General features: G+C 57.7%; 2 protein-coding genes across 7 annotated transcripts in view; both read left to right on the top strand.

The window, feature by feature from the left end:
- Positions 1-7,049, top strand: part of STAG3 (STAG3 cohesin complex component) — a 36,480-nt gene extending 29,431 nt beyond the window's left edge. For 3 of the 5 annotated variants that reach the window (XM_059153925.1, XM_059153928.1, XM_059153926.1), the window contains exons 30-34: positions 4,196-4,373; positions 4,592-4,696; positions 5,031-5,109; positions 6,315-6,374; positions 6,639-7,049. In XM_059153925.1, coding sequence (XP_059009908.1) covers positions 4,196-4,373; positions 4,592-4,696; positions 5,031-5,109; positions 6,315-6,374; positions 6,639-6,647 — 431 coding nt within the window. In that variant the 3' untranslated portion in view covers positions 6,648-7,049. The remainder of the gene's footprint in view (positions 1-4,195; positions 4,374-4,591; positions 4,697-5,030; positions 5,110-6,314; positions 6,375-6,638) is intronic. The other 2 variants (XM_059153927.1, XM_059153929.1) reach the window with 1 other exon arrangement.
- Positions 7,050-12,245: 5,196 nt separating this feature from the next.
- Positions 12,246-16,432, top strand: PVRIG (PVR related immunoglobulin domain containing). Of its 2 annotated transcripts, none has more exons than XM_059153938.1 (5): positions 12,246-14,926; positions 15,013-15,366; positions 15,467-15,590; positions 15,683-15,740; positions 15,835-16,432. In XM_059153938.1, the coding sequence occupies exons 1-5, from the start codon at positions 14,866-14,868 to the stop codon at positions 16,108-16,110; spliced, it is 873 nt and encodes a 290-aa protein (XP_059009921.1). In that variant the 5' UTR covers positions 12,246-14,865; the 3' UTR covers positions 16,111-16,432. The 2 variants fall into 2 exon arrangements, with proteins under 2 accessions (XP_059009921.1, XP_059009922.1); XM_059153939.1 differs by having other exon boundaries at positions 12,256-14,926; positions 15,175-15,366.
- Positions 16,433-18,834: the final 2,402 nt, after the last annotated feature.

Genomic DNA, 18,834 nt, shown 5'->3' on the forward strand with positions numbered 1-18,834 from the left:
GAGGACCATAGGTTTACTCTGCCCCGATCCTGTAGTGATGTTCCCGTGTGCGGCAGCGCAGAGACAAAGGCTGGGTGCCCTTCCAGAGGAGAGACCAACCAGACGCCCACCTGTCCGCTCTCCTGGAGGAGAGTCGGGGGCCTCTTAGCCATAGCGAGTCCGTATAAACCCCGGACTGGTACCCCAAAGTCCTCCTAGACTCTATGAGGTCACCACAGAAACCGGTTGGGACCCACTTAGACTCCGTAACCCCAAGACCGTGGAGCCACAAACAGGCTGTTCGTTCATTCCTGCACTCACACCGAAGTTACTACCGTTCCTCCCCGGTGGAGGTTCGTGTCCTGTGGGTCTCCCTGCTGGGAGGCCCTGACCTGGGGAATTCCCTTCAGAAATCCCTTTCTGTCCCCCCTTTCAGGAGGTTCCTGACCCGAGGGACCCACCTCCCCCCCCCCCCCCCCCGCCCAGGAGTCCCTACCTGTGAGACCTCTCAGAGGTCTCTGGGCAGTGATCAGCCTCCCCTTCCACCCTATGGGAGGGCCTGTCTGGTCCTGGGGCCCCAGGCCTTACCGTCATCCGACACTGGGACCCAGTCCTCACCTGCCAAGTCTCCCTGAGTGTGACCGGTGGGTGTGGCAGGCCTGGTCCGAGGCAACCGGGTGGGACACTGCCGAAAAGTAGCCAGGGTGCGCCTTCTCTGTTACAAACCCTGTTCTGTCACCGCCCTGCTGTTGTCCCCAAGCCAGTGGCCACGATGGGCCAGCATGTTTGGGTTTCCTGGTCGGGGAACCTGGGCTGGGTCGCCTGACGGAAGAACCAAGCGGCACTCGGAGATCTTGGAGGACAGGAGGTTTATTTAACGCCACGGGCTCAGTGATCTCCAAAGATCTGAGCTCAAACAAAGGTCTTGAGCACAAAGGGGGTAGTTTATACACTTTTATTTTTGTATATGTGGCACTTTTTTGTGCCTGCTGCCCGCTCTGCAGGAGGGAAAACCCGGAATGGGACTGGGACCAGGACTGGGACTCCCCGACTGGATTGGTCAGCCACCTTAGAACACAGATTCCCCTTATCGCCTAGAGTACAGGTCCTTTACCTCTTTGGTTAGGTTTATTCCAAGGCATCTTACGGGTTTGGGTGCTATTGGAAATGGAATTGACTAATTTCTCTTACTGCAGGTTCATTGTTAGCATATAAGAAAGCAGCTGATTTCTGTGCATGGATTTTGTATCCTGTCATATTGCTGTATGAGTTCTGATCATTTAGGGGTGGAGACTTTGGGGTTTTCCACATAGAGTATCATGTTATCTGTGAAGAGACAGTTTGACGATGACTTTGCCAATCCGAATACCTTTTATTCCTTTTTTGCTTTCTGATTGCTATTACCAGGGCTTATAGTACTACGTTGAACAACAGTGGTGAGCGTGGGCATCCTCCCCGTGTTCCTGATCTCAGTGGGAAGGTGGTCAGCTTTTCCCCACTGAGAATGATACTCGCTATGGGTTTTTCTTTTGCTTATTTTTAAATTGGGTTGTCTTTTTGTTGAGTTGTCAGAGTTCTTTATATACTCCAGATACAAGTCCCATATCAGATATATGAGAGGCAAAAATTTTCTCCCACTTTGTGTGGTGTTTTTTCATTTCCTTGAAAGAAAAAGAAAAGTTTCCTAATTTTGAAGCAATCCCAATTATTTCGTTTCTCTCTTGTTGTTTGTTCTTTGGTGTTATAGCTTGAACGGTCATTGCCTAATCTAAGATCCTGAAGATTTTACACCTGTGTTTTCTTCTAAAAGTTTTCTAGTCTTAGCTCTTAGACTTTGGTCTGTCATCCATTCTGAGTAAATTTTTGTATATGATGTGAACTAGAGTGAGGTAGAGCGTTAATATTTTTATATCTTTTGTGTACCACTTGAGAGTATTTTTTTTTAAGATTTTATTTATTTATTTGACAGAAATCACAAGTAGGCAGAGAGGCAGGCGGGGGGGTGGGGAGAAGCAGGCTCGATCCCAGGACCCTGAGATCATGACCCAAGCTAAAGGCAGAGGCTTAACCCACTGAACCACCCAGGCTCCACGAAAGTATTTTTATATCACCTGGAAACTCCTTTGATCGGTGAACTAATAATTGTTAAGGACCTAGTCTGTGCATGATACTGTGTTAGGTGTTTCACACGCTGGGAAGGATCCTCAAGCAGCCGTTTAATAGAGAAAATACATTTATAGAAAATATAAATTGTGAATAGTCACCTGTGAACGATAACTTCCGAAGGGTTTTGAGAATCGACCGATGCGCGTTATAGAATTCAGGGAAGGAAGGGATCCCGTTGAGTTTAGTTGATCTGAAGCTGATGAAGGCTTCACCAAGAAGATGAAATTGAAGCTGGAGCTTGAGAAACGGGTGAGACTTATGTGAGCTGCACGGAGGAAGGAGCAGCCGAGCAGCTCGTGGACAGCCCGAGCAGGACACGGGAAGGCCCGTGCCAGCCGAGCACACAGATGTATGGATCGGGTTGCCTGAAACAGCGCGTTTGTAGAGGTCGGAGAAAACTGAAAGGACGGGTTCCATTGTTCATTCAGCAGATCCCGACTGAGCGCCGTTGCTGGGCATAGGGCAGTGCACAAAGAGACAAATCTCTCCTTGACAGAAGTGGCGGGTTGTGCTGTGTGCTGTGGTCGGAGGCAGGAAGGGGGTGAGCAGACAGCGGGGAGGCAGGAGTGCCCTCCTGAGACTGGGCATGTGCCTGGCATGTTCTGAGCACAGCCAAGCAGGCCAGATGGCAAACAGAGAGGATGTGTGACATCAGACCAGAGAGACTGGAGGAGCCCAGAGCACAGGAGGCCGAGTCAAGACGCTGGCTTTTATCAGAGGAGTGACAGGACCTGCCTTCTGTTGTTAAAGGATCCTTCTGGCTGCTGTGTTGAGAAGTTGGCCGTAGGGGGCAAGGGCAGAAGCCACCAGCAAGGAAGCCGTGGAGGGGGTAGACTGGGGGGCGTGGTGGAGGTGGGCAGAAGTGGCTGGATCCCGAATACACTTCCGGGAATCACCGATGGGATGTCTTGACAGACCGGATGTGGCCTCTGAGACAGGAGTGGAGGGTAGACTTGGCCTTGGCCGGTAGAAAGGATTTTGACCCAACAACTGGTACTGAGGGCACGGCTGCCAGCGGAGATGGGGAAAGTGGGGCCCGAGCAGACCAGGGCCTGAGCACGAGCGTGTCGTTGCCGGTGAAGGTGCTGGACAGACAGCTGGGCACGGGGGTCTGGCGCTCAGGGGAGAGGCAGACACCTGAGAGAAATCTGGAAGCTCGTGTTTAAAAATGTGAACCTGCCCACGTGGTTAAGGAAGCCGGTGCAGATGGAGGACGGGGGAGGCCGAAGGGCTGGGCCATGGGCATCGCACCACGACGAGGCTGGGCAGAGGGGGAAGGTCCGCCTGGTCCTCCCTGGGGAGGCAGAGTCATGCGTGTGGCTTATTTTTATGTTCAATTTGGCTTTTTTTTTTTAAGGATTTATTTTCTGAGATAAACTTGGATTCTTCCTCCTCTTCTGCCTTCTCAGGTCTCTGCAGGAGAGACTAATGCCGTGAGCCCCGGGGGTTCCTCTTCAGATCAGCACGCCGCCACGGCGCTCATCTTGGTGTTCCTGGCTTTTAGAAAATCTAGTGTCCCATTTCTCTGTTCTCGCTAGCCCTCCTGCTTCTGTCCTCGTGGCTCTGATGCCCAAACTCTACAGCCATTTTAAGCCTTTTTTGTTGTTGTTTTTGTTTTCCTTGAACAAGTCCTAGATACCATGTTGTAAGCCTTTTGAGAGCACAGGATTATACTCCGTTTCAGTCCAACATCACCAGGCCATAGAGGTTTTCCACTCTCTGTTTCCTTAACTTTCACGAACCAGACCTTGGGCAGGTCTTGAAAACGTAGGAAGCCATCTGTGGCCGTACCTGGTCGGCCGTGAATACACGCACCTGTTTCTCTTTTTTAAGATTTTATTTATTTATTTGACAGAGATCACAAGTAGGCAGAGAGAGAGAGAGGGGGAAGCAGGTTCCCTGCTGAGCAGAGAGCCCGATGCGGGGCTCGATCCCAGGACCCTGAGATCATGACCTGAGCCGAAGGCAGAGGCTTTAACCACTGAGCCACCCAGGCGCCCCCCCCACCACCTTTTCTTTTTATAAAAGACGCACACCTGTTTCTCGGCAGGCCCCCCCAGGCGGCAGAGGGAGGATGGCCGTCCGTCCCAGGAAGAGAGCCTCCAGCTGACCAGCATCCCCCCGTCACCCACCCTCACCTCCACAGCCGTGAAGAGGGGGCAGCCTCGGAGGGCGTTGGGAGAGGCAGAGGAAGAGGGCAGCTCAGAACCGGAGCACAGCGCCCAGGGGTGAGGGCCGGGGGCAGCAGCGCCGGGCATCGGGGCTCGGTGTCTGGCTGCCTCCGCGCTGCCGACTGTTCTCTCCGTCCTTCTGGGTCCGTCCCTGGGCCTTCCCCACTGTCTGAGCTTGAGATTTTCTTGCTCCCTCCGCGCTTTTCTCCCTTGTAACACCCCCCCCCCCCCGCCGCCCCTTCTTCTGCCCATCCCCGACCCTTCTTCGTTCCCAGCAGCCAGCCCCTCTCGGGCAACCAGAGGCCAAGGTTCTCGAGTCCACGGCGTTTCCGGACTCTGCTCCACCCTCCAGGTCCCGGCTTGGGCAGCCGGCTGACCCGGTGAGCGTCTCATCCCGTGCCGTCCCCCCTTCGCATTTGGCGGCCCCGCAAGGGGTTCTCCCCTACCCCACCCCACAGCTTCTGTGCCCCCCGCTTTTAGGACGTGTTTGCATCACAGACCCCTTCCTTCCCGGTAGTGTGTGCCCCGGCGTGCGGCACTGACCGGAGGGGAGCTGCTCCGGTGCAAGCAGCAGGGGGACCCCGGAGCCCTTTCCCCGCACCCCTACTCCTGCTGCCCGCCCCCCCCCCCCGCCCCCGGGTGCCTCCCAGAGAATCTCCGGGCTCGGGCTCGTGCGTGAACAGCAGCGTGAGCCCCCCTCGCTGCGGCCCTCAGACTCCGCCTGATGGAAGAGGACGAGGACGAGCCGGAAGCTCACGGCGAGCTCAGCGAGGGGCGGCGAGACGCGGACAAGGTGAGCGGGCCCGGCCTCCCCTCCTTCTAGAACTGGACGCCGCCCTGACCCAGGAGCCAGAACGGCTTTCCTCTGCGGCCCTCGCGCTGCCCTTTCTCTGAAAGCTGCTCAGGATTTTTTTTTTTTTTTTTTTTTTTTTTTAAGAATCACAGCGTAAAGGAGGGAGATTTGTAAGTTGCTTTGTACTCGGCTTGGACTTTCATTAAAGAAGGGAGGGAAGAACAATTAAAAGTACCAAAAAGGACTCAAATAACGCTCGCCGCGCCCTTAATCTCCGTCTAAGAGTTGATGGCAGGACCCTGGCCCCACCGGGCCTCCCCTCACTCCCCCCCGCCGCACCTGCTTCCCCAGCAGCGAGTGGCTCCCGCAGGCGCACAAGGAAGCTGTGAGGCGATGCGAGTCCTCGGCCGCACCACCTTGTCGAGTTGGCGTCTCGCTCTCTTTTTTTTTTTTTTTTTTTTTTTTTAAGATTTTATCTTTTGGCAGAGAGAGGGCGAACACAAGCAGGGGGAGTGGGAGAGGGAGAAGCAGACTCCCCACTGAGCAGGGGCTCCATGCCAGGTCCCTGGGACCATGACCCGAGCCGAAGGCAGACACTTACCGACCGAGCCTCCCAGGCGCCCCACGTTAGCTTCTCTCCCCTCCTCGGCCTCTGCATCTGTCAAAGGGAGTTTTGTGACCTGGCGATTCACAGACCTGTACCCCTGGGGATAAAAATACATTATATGTTTATTTAAAAAAAGAGAAACTACAAATAAAAATCAGGGAGAATATGTAGAAGAATGTTGAAAAAAAATTAAAAAGGAGCCTGTGAACTGGGGAGGCGTCTGGGTCTGCTGCTGTTGCGCGCTCTTCTCTGTTCTTCCGGGAGGAAAAAAAGGCGGAAGAGAACAGTTCAGGGGAATGGAGGGGTTTGTACTGTGGGGGGAAGCAATGATGTCTTCAGAGACTGGGGAGCAAAAAGCTTCTATTAAAACGGTCTTTCCTAAAGATCCCTCAGGGCAAATGCCAGCCTGCGGTTCCCACGGAGCGAATGGGAGGGACTCCGCTGGCAAAGCAGGAGACGCGGCGCGGCGGGGGCTGCGCCTCCTGCCCACTGTCCCCTCCTACCCCGCCCCCCGCGGGTGCAGGGACCCCCCGCGGTTCTTGTTTGCGGTGGGACGTGGGACCGAAGGGCCCCTCTGACTTGCGCCCCCTCCCCCCAGCACTCCTCCCCCAGCGAGCACGGGCTGGACCTCTTAGATTCCACAGAGCTGAACCTTGAGGTGAGTGTCCCCACGCAGGCTGCGGAAGGCAGGGGACGAGGCGCCGCGTGTCTTTGGGAGGAGCTGGCGGGTAACCCGTGTGCCGGGGCAGTAGGTGGCAAGAGAGGCCACAGGCCGTGGCCTGCTCTCTCCGCTGCTCTAGGAAGCTCCGGAGTAGCCGTGGGGGGAGGCTAGGAGGAGAACTAGAACGGTCGCCGGGAGGAGCTTGTCGTCCCCTTTGCTCTTTGGGCTGTTTTTTCTCTGTTTTCATCTTTCCCGTTCCAGGATTTCTGACCGGATCCTGGGGCCCTCCCCACCTCCACTCCCCACCTCACCTTGGAAAAGGCCCACGGGAGAACACAGCAGAAGGAGCCGTTACTTCCAGGCCCCACCCCGGTCCTTGGGAAGGAGAGGTGGGCTGCGCCTTCCTCGCCTAGCCCTTTCCTCTGATGACGCATCGAGAAGCCTTGGGCGTCCTGTCCTTCCTAACGCTCCCTGGCTCTGTCCCTGTGTTGAGGACGGGGCCTTTTTCTGCTGTGTCGGGGGAGGGGGGGCTTCACCTCAGTCCTGGAGAGGCTCTGCCTCCCTGTGCTGAGCGGAAAGAGCCCAGTAGTTTTCTGTATTTTTGGAACAGCTTTCCCGGCCGCCTTTGTGCCCCAGTGACTACCTCAATAAACCTGTTTCAAGCAGCTGGTCCCCGGGGTGTGGCTTGAGATTGTTCAGCGGATCACATCGGGTTCTTTGCTGGTGTCTTAAGCGGCTCTGCCTCGCTGCCCCGTGGCCTGGTGTACAGACGGACGGACGCTGGCCCTGGACGTGCCCCCAGGTGCCTTCCTGGTGAGGACAGCGCGCACCGAGGGGGGTGGACAGAACCCCGACCGGCCGAAGGCGGCCTGTCTCCTGTCACCGACACGGTGAACAGGCCGTACACCTTGGCAGCCTCCATCCAGGGAAATTCATGACTTCAGCCCCAAGACACCTGTTATAACTTGAAATTGCATAGAATCTGTGTCTGAGTTAGAAGGAAACTTGGGAAAGGGCCTCGACATGTCCAACCCCCAAACCCAAGACTTCGACGCTGCCTTTTCCTTTGACCTCGTCTGCCTCAGCTAGTTCCTCACCAAGTCCTGTCAGTCGGTCCGCAGAACCTCACCCACCACCCTCTCCGCCCCTTGCCACCGTCATCGCTTACTCCGGCCACCTCTGGAAACCGCCTCCTTGAAACTCCTGTTCTTGTTCTCCTGGAAGAGCACAGCAGCCCGCTTTCTCCTTGCCCCCCGGCCAGCACTCAGACACGCGCAGACACGCCCGGCACGTTCTGCTTGGACTGTTGAAGCCTCTCCGCCTCCGTTTACGGGTGATCTCCCTTCTTTACCGTCCCGGGCGTCTGCTTTAACTTCGGGTCCTCCCCCTGGTGTCCCAGGCTGGATACAGCCGGTCGCCGGTGGTCTGTGCAAAAGGAGCCCCGACTCCCTGTGATCTGGTCGCTCAGCCGAGCCGGTTTCTTCTTCCCCTTCCCTTCCTCCCCAGCACCGGCTCCCCCAGACAGACGCCGGGTTTAAGAGTCTGTTTGGAAGGGCCGCTGACCCCCCGGAGAGCTTTGATCTGTATTCAGGGGGAACAGGTCCAGGGAGAGGAGCCCTTCCTGTGGGAACTGCGAACAGAGAGGAAAACGAAGGTGCGGATACGGAGGTCACTGAGGATCCCGGAGGGGAAAGAGTCCCAAGTAATTTAAATACCAGCCAAGCTGAGGTTACTTCCGAGATGGAGAAAGAAACTCAGCAGCTCGGTAAACGTGGTCTTTCTGCACCCAGATAGTGCAGGGGGGCGAACGGAGCCTCAGTCTTAAATTACGGGCAAGTTCCGCATCACGCTCCCAACCTATTCGACACTCTTAACTGAGGGGCCGAGTCTAGGTCCTCTCCCCGGGAACATGAGCTCTGCGATTGCTTGACTGATAGCACGTGTTGGAACGATGCTCTGCCGGGCCCTGAACCCAGAATTAAACCAGCAGCTTCCAACGTCCTGTTTGTTGACACTCGGGGAGCCCAGTCCCATTGTGGGACAGTCCCAAGCAGCCACATGGAAAGACCATGGTTGGGGGCCCAGCCAGCAGCCCTCGCTGAAGTCCGCGTATGTCCAGTATCAGCCACCAGACGAGCTTCGCGTGTCAAGCAGACTGTTCCGTCCAGCTTCTGAGTCATCCAGCCTCAGCGTTTCTGTGCCTCTTTCAAATTCCTGACCCCCAGAGTCTGAGCACTAGAGAATGTTCACACTAGATGTGGGGCGGTTCGTGATGGAGCACGAGTAACTAAAACAGAACTTCAGAGTCCTAAGACTCCAAAAGTTTGGGCATGTCTGTCAGGTGAAAGAATTATATAAACATTTACCAGTAGTTTTTATTTTTTTTTAAAGATTTTGACAAGACACGACGAGAGCAGCAAGACCAGCAGTGGGAGAGGGAGAAGCAGGCTTTTCCACGAGCGGGGAGCCCGATGCGGGTTTCGATGCCATGACCCTGAGATCATGACCTGAGCTGAAGGCAGAGACTTAACCCACTGAGCCACCCAGGCGCCCCTACTTGTTATACACATTACACACGCGGTGGCTGGGGTACCAGGGTGGCTCAGTCGGTTAAGTGTCAACTCTAGATTTCAGCTCAGGTCATGAGCTCAGGGTTGGGAGACAGAGCCTTGATTTGGACACATACGGAGTGTGGAGATTAAGATTCTCCCTCCCCCTCTGCCCTGCCCTCCACCCACCCGCCCTGTGCACATGCGCTATTGCTCTTTCGAAGAAAAAAAAAAGAAAAAGTAATGGGTGAGTTAATGAAATAAGTGTTTTGAAATATTAGTACAAAATATCTCTCTGTTCTAAAAAAAAGAAAAAAACAAAGTGAGAAACATTTTTAAATCATGCTCTAACATTTTTGGAGGTTCTTGTTGAAAGTTCAGTTTATTTTGGTCATTATTTTTTATGGTCTACATAACTGGGAGGGGTTCCTCTCAAAACCGTGTAAAAATCCAGATGGAACAGGTGCTCCTTTGGCTGCATTTACTGTTTTGTTTTGTTTTTTAATGAGTTAAAACCCACTGAAATTTTTCCTTTGAAAGACTTAAAACCGGTCAGGAAATGATTTCCAAATACAGCGGCCGTGTGTTTAGAGGGGACGTGCGTGGTTCGGGACCATGCACACCGCGGCGGCAGCTCAGGGCACCAGCGCTGCGGTCCATCATGGGCTCTGGGTTTGCGTCTCTCACTCTGGCCGCGGATCTGGTCCGACGTGAGCATTTGGATCCCGGAGAGCGTACCGGAGTCACTAGTGCTCCCAGAAGTTCACAGTGCTGTGTTCTAACCTTTAAAAGTGAGAAGCATGAATTGGTCTGTCCCGCATGACAGCAGGGGCTATTTTGGGCACCACCGGAGGCACCCCCCGCCCCCCAAAACCCACAGCTCGGCGGGATGAAGCACCTCATCCCGGTAAACCTCTTGCTGCCGAGCAGCAGCCCCGAGTGCCCAGGCGCAAGTCAAGGGGGATTTGGAGCTGAAGGCAGCTTGGGTGAGAGAAGCGGAGGCCGCTGCACAGGCTGACCTCACCTGGGTCGACAGGTGACACCAAGCAGTGCCTTTCAGGGGACTGCTGTGCCTTGCCTGTTAGCTCACTGTTGAGTAATAGCCCCCCCCCCTTTTTTTTAAAGATTGGAAAGAGCAAGCACATGTGTGTGGCATGTACATAAACACACACGTATAAACACACACACATACACAGGAGCTTGGTGGGGGGGTGAGAAGCAGACTCCCAGCTGAGCAGGGAGCCTGATGCCAGGAACCTGGCGGCATGACCTGCGCCGAAGGCAGACGCTTAACCCACTGAGCCACCCAGGTGCCCTGAATAGTAGCTTTTAATTATTTTAAATATTGCTCAATTAAGATTTTTTTCTTATTAATGTTTGTTGAGACTAGGAGCTCTGCCAGAAGGGGAGTTGGTGGTATCCTCTCCTAACTAAATCATAAAGCGAAGAGATTTTTTTCAGATTGCGGAGAAAAGTCTCGGGCTAACAGGTAAGTCATCCTGCGTTTTGAATTCCAGCAAGCACTGCCTGGGGATGTTGGAGGATGAAAGGAGCATCTGTTGTTCTGGGGTGGCCCGAGAGGATAAGGGAGGCGGGACTGGGGAAGGTTTATTTTCTCAGGAGACATTTTGAAGTCTTCCTTGACCTCTGTAGGTCCTTGCCTGGGGCAGGGCGGCACACAAGGTCTGGAAAGGACCCACAAGAGTCTTTCTCGAGCAGAGATTCCCTGTGAGCCGCCGGTGTGGAGCTGGCCTGGCCAGAGACACAGGTCCGGAAGGGCGGGGGTCAGCCGGGAGCGGAGCCCAGAGGAGGGGCCGACCAGCCGGAGGGAGCCTGGGACACCAGAGAAGACCCCTGGGCTGCCAAGGAGCCCTGAATCCTGGGGAGCGTGCATGGGCTTGATGGCGGTAGGAGAGAGCCCGCCAAGGGGCTGCGTGGGGGAGCAGCGGCGGGAGGAAGAGAGCATCTGTCCCGGAGAAGCAGCGCGCGTCGGGGATGGGGCAAGCCCGGCCGTGGGCCTGAGCACAGGTTCTCATGGATGCGGCAGAGGACTGCTCGATTTTGATCAAAACCTTGTCAGTTAACATTTTTCAATGTAGGGGAGGCCGTTCGGCACAGTTGTAACAGCGTAGGTCCCGGGGCTAAAACTTCTGTCCAATCCCGGCTTCACCGGGTACCAGCCTTGCGCCCAGGGCACGTCACTTCCTCAGGAGGTCACTGCGAGTGTGGCGCTGCTCTGCGGGACCTGCTCAGAGCAACCCTAGCACGTGGTGCACACCCCGTGCACACTACGCTCATGTCTCCCTTGATAGGGGCGCACAGATGGCCTTTCCACAACATTTAAAATACTTGTGAGAAGATCAGTTAACGAGCCTCACTCTGCAAACTCAGGTGGGGAGGGTCTCCTAGGATGACGGTCACCAGGGTCGCCTGGCTGGCTGCGTCCGTGGAGCACGCGACTCCGGATCTCGGGGCTGTGAGCAGGAGCGCCGCGTGGGGTGTGCAGGTTACTTAAAAATAAGATCGTAAAGAAAAAAAACCCTGGTCTGCAGCATTCCCGGAGGGCTGGAGCCAGCCTGGGAGGCAGAGTGTAACCCGCGGGGGGGGTCTGCGGCTTCACCAGGCGAGGCGGCTCCGTCCGAGCTTGCAGAACTAGGAAACTGTGGCACCAGTCCAAGCCCCGCGGGCCCAATTCCGGAGGCTGACGGGGGCAGTTATTACCGCAGAGGGACGGGAGCGGTGTGTGGCTGCAGGAACCTCACCGAGAAAGCCTGAGCTGCCTGCGGCCATGATCAGACCCGTGTCCTCGGACGTGTTCCTTTGGGTCCAAAAGGGAACGGGCCCAGCAACGTGGGCCCAATGATAACGGGCTTCTGGTGGCAGCTGTAATGACCCGTGTCTCTGGAGCTCAAAATTCTGGAAACTGTTCAGGAATAGCCAAGAGAGTTTTGAGGAAGGACAAGGGTCATCACATCAAAACAAAAGCGTTTCACTCGGTCCCCTGCAGAAGTGAAACAGAACTTAGCAGATGCTTCCACGGGTCAGGAAAGAGGATCCAGAAGTAGGTCATTTGTAAGCATTTATGGTCAAGGTGGCCCTTCAGAACCGCGACCCCTGTACCCGAAAGGTCACCCTGTCCTACACCATCCGCAGATTAAATTCTTCAGGGGCTAAAAGGAAGCCCTTGGTAGAGTTTGGGATAAAAGCAAGACTCAGAATGTTATTTTTATAATTTGGGCTTCCTGAGTCATGCACAAAATCCAGAAATGATCAAATATGGACATTCTGAACCTCATGAGAAAATGGGGGAGGGGCATGGGAAGGAGTGGGAAAGTAAAGGAACTTTGAGGTTTTCTATGTTGTTTGAAACCGTCTACAGTGAGAACTTACTGAGGCACAGTGTGGCTTACAAGACAAAATGGAAGATGTGGGTGAGTAGTTGTGCCACTGCTTTTTGTCCCACCCACCAAGCCGTGCTCTGCCCTCCCGTGCTCCGGCTCTCCAAGACCGTTGTCCCCCCAGGGCTTAGCGTCAGCCCAGCAGGACGTCCCCAGGCAGCCACCGCCCAGGGCCCACCGCCAGTCAGAGAAGGAAATGTTCACTCCGGGAAGGCTTCCTGGAGGTGGTGGGGTTTGGGCCTTGCAAGGTGGGGACGGTTTCAGCGGGTGGGAGGAGGGCTTCCGGGCAGGGGAGGCCGAGGTTGCGAACCTCCCTGAGCTCCGCATCCGCCCCGAGCTGGGCTCCTGCCCTCGGAGGGCAACAGCAGCGGAGGAAGTGGCGCCAGCGGGAATGGGTCAGGTTTGGAGATGGGTCCGTGGGATCCGAGCGAAGGTCACAGGGTTGACAGGGTGTTCGTTGGGCCGGAGCAGTGAAGGGATTGACCCGGAGGCCCTCCTTCCCTGAGCTTTCGGTCGTGGGTGGGAAAACCGTCTGTCCAAGAGCCGTTTTGGTGTCTGCCTCACATGGGATCGAACACACTGGAACGGGCACGCGGGCAAGTGTGGCCTCACAGGACCGTGGTTCTGGGGCCGGGCCACATCTCGGTTCTGACCACACCTTAGCCCAAAAAAGTCCTCGGCCCAGGCCCTCGGCTCTAACCCTGGTTCACCAAACTCCCCTCAAGCTTGGCACAGGCCAGGACAAGAGGCAAAGCGTCCCGCCCGCAGCAGCATCCCGGCGCGTGTCTGTTCTATGAACTTACAGAGGCGAGAGCGCGGTTCGGAGCGATGCTTTGCGGAAAGAGACGGCTAGAGTCAGGGAAGCGACAGGAGGAGCGGGACGAAGCCCGAGGTGGTCAGAGGGGAAGCCCTTAGGGTTTCGGGACAGGCTGGAGATGCAAGAAGAGCCCCAGGGGACTGTGCCTCGGGCCCAAGCCGCAGGAAGCCCCTTGCCCTCCACTGCCGGGTTGGCGCGGGGGAGGCTGCAGAGGGGGCAGAGGGCAGTTTGGGGTACGTTCATGACGGGCATCCCAGAGGGGACACTAGGCGGACAGCTGGACGTGATGAAGCCACGGGCGGGAAGGAGGCTGAGCTAGAGTCAGCAGAGGTGGCGGGCTGCAGGCTCTCACCTTCCCACCCCTGCTGGCTTCCCCCAAACTCCCGCACCTTCCCCCACCTAGCTGGGAGGAGGGGGCCAGAAGCTGCTTCTGTAAGGACCTATTTTACTGTCCCTGCTCCCCTCCCCCAGCGGACTTAAAAACAAGTCCCAGAAACCAGCTCCAGGTGTGAAGGCCAAGAAAAACAAGGCTGTACCCACCTGGAGTCTAGCCCGGACATAAGTACAGCCATCTTGGCAAAGCAAAAGCTGGCACCTTGCACTGTAAGTGTGGGTCAGCATAAGAATGGCCATCCTGAAGGCCTGGAAGCCATTTTACTGAGCGTCCCTAACCAGCCCACACTGCGGGGGGGGGGGGGGTAACTTGAGATAAGAGAAAGTAGCTAAAACCTGGAAAAACAACTTAATCGTATACCACCAGGCCGGTTAGGTCAATGGTGCCACAGGGACCACAGGGATCACTTGCAGAGATCACAATCCTGCAAGACAGGAGTCTCCCTTGGTTTGCAAATGTCCTGGTGATTTACAACAAAAAGGGCTATCTCTTCAATGGCCCAATTTCCAGAGACAAATGGCTCAGTTTCTCAAGGCCTAAGGTCGCCCCATAAAACTGAAGGAAAAAAATTTTAAATTTAAAAAAATCCTTCTTAAAAAAAAAAAAAAAAAAAAAAAACTGAAGGAGGCTGAGGCAGGAGGAAATGTAAATAAATTTCTTCTAAACCTAAATCTCACTTAACTGCCAGGATGGCTCCAGGGTGGCGCCGGGGTGGCAAAAGGTTAAACAAAGTTAAACTGTCCAAGTGGGGCACAGGATAGGTACGTAGCCATGAAGAAGTGCCTTGAAAATGCTGTATAAACCCTTGGCTCTGAGCGCTCGGGGTCCTTGTTGAAACTCGCTGCGCCGGGCGGATACTTGGACCCCAGCTGGCTGGAAATAAGCCTCGCTCTGTGACCGGCATTATCGAGAGTGTTCTCTGTCTAACTGAGGGGTGGTCGATTCTGTACCCTAACACTTCCTAAGGAGAGACCAGGGACCCCTGGTTCTTCCCTCTCCCGCCCCTCGGGCTTCCAGGGCCTGCCCAGGTGGCTGCGGAGACACAGCGCTGGGGAAGGACCCTGAGCCGCGGCCCCGCTCACGGGCAGCACAGTTTCTGGTGCGGGGAGGACCTTGTCGCCGTGGCTTTGTCACGCAAGGAAGGGGGTCCACTGCCCTGTGTTGGCCAAGCCGGGGCAGACAGAAGAGGAAGTGGGGCAGGGGCGTGGAGAACACCGAGCCCCGCGGCTCCCCGGGGCCGCTCACACATGAAAACTTCCTGCGGTGAGAACGGAAGCCCCGGTGCTGCCCCCGCCGCGCCCGCTGCCAGAGCGGGGGCCGGAGGGAAGCCATGGACCGGCCCCGGGCCCCAGTCCTGCTGTCGGTGCTGCTGACGTTCTGCATCACTGCTGGTGAGTTGGGGGCCAGGAGAGAAGCGGAGGACGTGGCGGTAGCGGGAGGCCTGGCCCCGGGGCCCTGCTACGTCTGTATCCCGCAGGGACTCCTGAGGTGTGGGTGCAGGTTCACATGGAGGCCGCCGCGGCCCCGACCTTCACCGTCCGCTGCGGATTCCTGGGCTCTGGCTCCATCTCCCTGGTGACTGTGAGCTCGGGGGGGCCTGATGGGGCCGGAGGGACTAGGCTGGCCGTTTTGCACCCAGAATTCGGCATCCAGCAGTGGTCCCCGGTCCGCCGGGCCCACTGGGAGACCAAAACCAGCATCTCCCTCGCTGTGGAAGAAGGCTCTGAGCGGAGAAGCTCCGGCGCTAACACCACCTTCTGCTGCAAGTTTGTTTCCTTTCCCGAGGGCTCCCAGGAGGCCTGCGGGAGCCTCTTCCTCAGCACAGACCAAGGTGGGGTCGAGGAGAGGGGCCGGGGGGGGGGGGGGGGGCGCCAGGGAGGGACGCCGGGGCTCCAGCCAGCCGTCTGGTACGCCCCTTTGTCTGTACCCAGGGCTCCCTGCCCCGACGCCAGCTCCCATGCTGCGGGCGGACCTGGCCGGGATCTTTGGGGTGTCGGGGCTCCTCCTCTTTGGCTGTGTCTACCTCCTCCACCTCCTGCATCGGCAGAGGCACTGGTGAGACCCAACCCCCGTCGGGCCCAGTGTAAACCCCCGCAGCGGCAGGCCAGCCCCCTGCTCCGCCGCCGCTAACCCGCTCACTCTGCCAGGTCCGTCAGCAAGGCCCAGCCGCCCCTCGCCAGCCCCCAGCCACAGGCGCGAGCAAGGGTGAGGACTGGGGAGCAGAGAGGCCGCAGCCGGGGGAGGGCAGGTCCTGGGGAGCAAAGCCTGACTTGGGCCTCCTTCCCCGGCACCCCTGCAGGCGGCCGGTCAAGTCCCCCTGGTCTCTCCGCGCGCGCCCTGCACCGCCGTCCCCGCCAGCCGCTACTGCCCGGCCACTCTGGACCTGGTGCCCCCGCGCCAGCCGCCGGCCCGCTGGGCACCCCTGCCCGCCTCGACTCGCAACAGCTTCGTCTCCGTGGAGAACGGACTTTATGCTCCGGCCGGAGAGAGCCCTTTCCAAGCTGGCCCCAACCTGGTCCCTTTCCCGGACTCTCTGGGGCACAGGGCCGCGGAGGGGCATTTAGGGGCGCGATGAGACGGACCCCAAGCCCGCTTGGGCCTCCTCTCCCCTCCGACCTCTGGGACCCCCTGCTGGGGTCTGTGCCCCGGGGGCAGATCGTCTTTGCACATCTGGTTTTAGTCTCAGGCCTGCAGAAGTGTCTCCACACGCGCCCGGCCCAGGCCCCCTCGCTGCGGATGTGGTCAGCATGTGTGCACGTGTGGGTACATGTGGGCACATGTGTATCTACGAGAGGTGACAAAAATCCCATCCCAGGTCGTTTCCTGTTTTCAAGTCCCCAGCCCTCACAGGTGATGAGGATAACTAAGTGAAAAAAAATTAAAAAAGTGGTTTCTGACTGCGGCCTCCATTGGACCTTTTCTTGTTTTAAGGGGTGGAGAAGTTAGAGACGGTTTTGACCCCTGGGGGCAGGGGCCAGGTGTGACTTTGATGGTGACAGGGCCTCAGGATGTGAGCTCTCACCTGCCCACCGCGCCCCCCCCCACCCCAGCCGGGGTGTTCCTGGCGGGGGTGTGTGTGTGGGGGGGGGGGGGGAGTCCTGGCCCTGCAGACCTTGTGAGGGACACGGGGGACTGAGGGCGGCGGGAGGATCCCTACTCAAATCTGGCCACATGCTAGAGTAGCAAGGACTCCTGGTTCTTCAACCTGGAAAGAGCAGCCCCTGTGGCCCCAGTCCGGCGCTCGGAGACGGTCCGCCGACGGGGTCCTGACGCTGCCTCCCACAGAATTCACGGGTGGGCGACTGCCCTCGTGTCTGCGCACAGTAGCTTCCTCCCGCTCCTCTGTTACTAGGGCACCAGCACTATTCCCCGCGGGCTGCTTGCGGGGTGGGTAGAGGCCCGGTCCACACAGGGACTGCGCACACACACCCCCTGCGCCTCATCACACCTTCGCCCCAGGAGAACATGGGGTCAGCGGTGCAAGCGGCGAGCCCCCATGGGAACCTGGCAGATTCCGGGGCAGGGGGTGCAGAATGGTCCTGGAGCCAGGCTCAGAGCGCACCCCAACCACGATGAACGCTAGCGTGGGGGAGGGGACGCCTGTCACTCCATGCCTTCTTTGGTTCTGCTTGTGGGACATCCCGGCCAGTGCCACCTGCCAAGCCAGGAAGCACTCCCTCTGCCTGGGTGAGGAAGGGGCTGCCCGGAGCCTGGGCCCAACCGCAGAACCTTTCAGGGAACTCAGCTCACCCTTCCAGGCCGTGCTAATGTGGCCTTCCCAAGACCCAGCCCCGCCGGGCCAGGACTACCCGGGCTATTAGCTCTACCCCTACCCACACCGGGGAGAGGGTGGGCCCCGCTTCCTCCTCAAGGGATCACCCTCTGCCTCTCAGAAGCGCTCAGCACCGGCCTAATCAGCTTGGTGGCCCCTGCAGAGCTGGGGGCTCCAGAGAGAGGTGGGGGGTTGCGGAGCTCCCTGGGGAGGGTCAGGGAGACGTGAGGCAGGGAGTAGATCAGGGCCCGGTTGCCGTAGGACCCTGTCAGGACCAGGGATAGGGGTGTGGGCACAGATGGGCTTGCAGGGCCTTGGGGGGCTCCCGGGGAACCCTCGCTTCTCTAGGAGGGGAATGTTCATAAGACAAAGGGAGCGGATCCCTGGCCTGAACCCGACTCCACCCCGGGGTCCCCTGCCCACCTTGGGGTCAGGGAGTGACCCCCGGACGCGAGCTGGTCTCCCACAAGCTCAGAGCCACTGCCAGCCTGGTCACTGCGGTACGTGAAACCGAGGAGCCAGAAGGGTCCATGCTGGCCTGCCCCACACTGGCCAGCCCCTCACCCCAGAACCGGCAGCGGCACTGAGGGCCCAGCCAGGCGAGTGGAGTTGCAGCCCCGCAGGCACCCTTCCTGATTACAGTCTGCTCTGCTCATTCCACGCATGTGGCCGTTGAGGCCCGAGAGAGGGGACTCGCTCACTGCGGAGGGGCCCGGCCGCGCGGTGCACCGTGAACGGTTTCCAGGGTCCCTCTGCAGCGGATACCAGACCCTCCCGAGGGAAGAGCATCTTCGCAGTCTATCCGGAATAGGCATCTCGGCGGGGAAAGGATAGAGCGACCCCCACCCCTCCGCACCGGGTCCCCCAGCACTGCAGCTGGCCCAACCCACCACCCCGGACACCAGCTGGCTCCTCCCGAGTGGCCCTCAGGATGTCCCCGCCCCGCAGCGACTCTGTCCATGTCAGTTGCTGCAGCGTGACCCCGCCCCACCCCAAATAGGTGTGTGACCTCAGGACATGTGGTAAAAACTTTCTTACAAGCATGGCCCATCAGTTTACATCTGGAGGGTCAAGGTTTTACTGGACGGTAGAGAATCACCTTATCTTGACGACAGCGAGCCCCCCGAGGTCCGGGAAACCTTGCTTCCAAATTCCTTAGAGACCTACGCTATCTCCAGCCCCCGCTTCGCAGTCGGTCACTCACAATCCCGAGGGCACCTCTTTCTGCCCACAGGTCCTATCCCAGGGCTATAATAAAAACTTTTTTGCACCAAAAACATCGCGAATTCTTGACCGTTCGCCTGGCAGCCGCACGTCACTAGTACCCCTACCCTCTGTGCGGCCCACTGTCCCCACAGGTCTGTCCCTGCCTCTCGGCTCTGCACCCTCAGCAACCCCCTTTCCGGACTGGCCCCTGGCCTGGGGAGGAGCCAAGGTGCCTGGCAGGTACTTCCCTTCTAGGGACCAGTGGGAAGAGTCGATAGCCCAGAAGGTGTGCTGGGACCTGGACACCACCTCCTCCTGCTG

The sequence above is a fragment of the Mustela lutreola genome, chromosome 17 (genome assembly GCF_030435805.1).
Source record: "Mustela lutreola isolate mMusLut2 chromosome 17, mMusLut2.pri, whole genome shotgun sequence".
Classification (NCBI taxonomy): Eukaryota; Metazoa; Chordata; class Mammalia; order Carnivora; family Mustelidae; genus Mustela; species Mustela lutreola.

Bases quoted from the DNA above. Each gene is read 5' to 3' on its own strand.
- PVRIG (XM_059153938.1), top strand. From the start codon at position 14,866: ATGGACCGGCCCCGGGCCCCAGTCCTGCTGTCGGTGCTGCTGACGTTC. The intron at 14,927-15,012 runs GTGAGTTGGGGG...TGTATCCCGCAG, and splicing joins GACGTTCTGCATCACTGCTG to GGACTCCTGAGGTGTGGGTG. The intron at 15,591-15,682 runs GTGAGACCCAAC...TCACTCTGCCAG, and splicing joins CTGCATCGGCAGAGGCACTG to GTCCGTCAGCAAGGCCCAGC.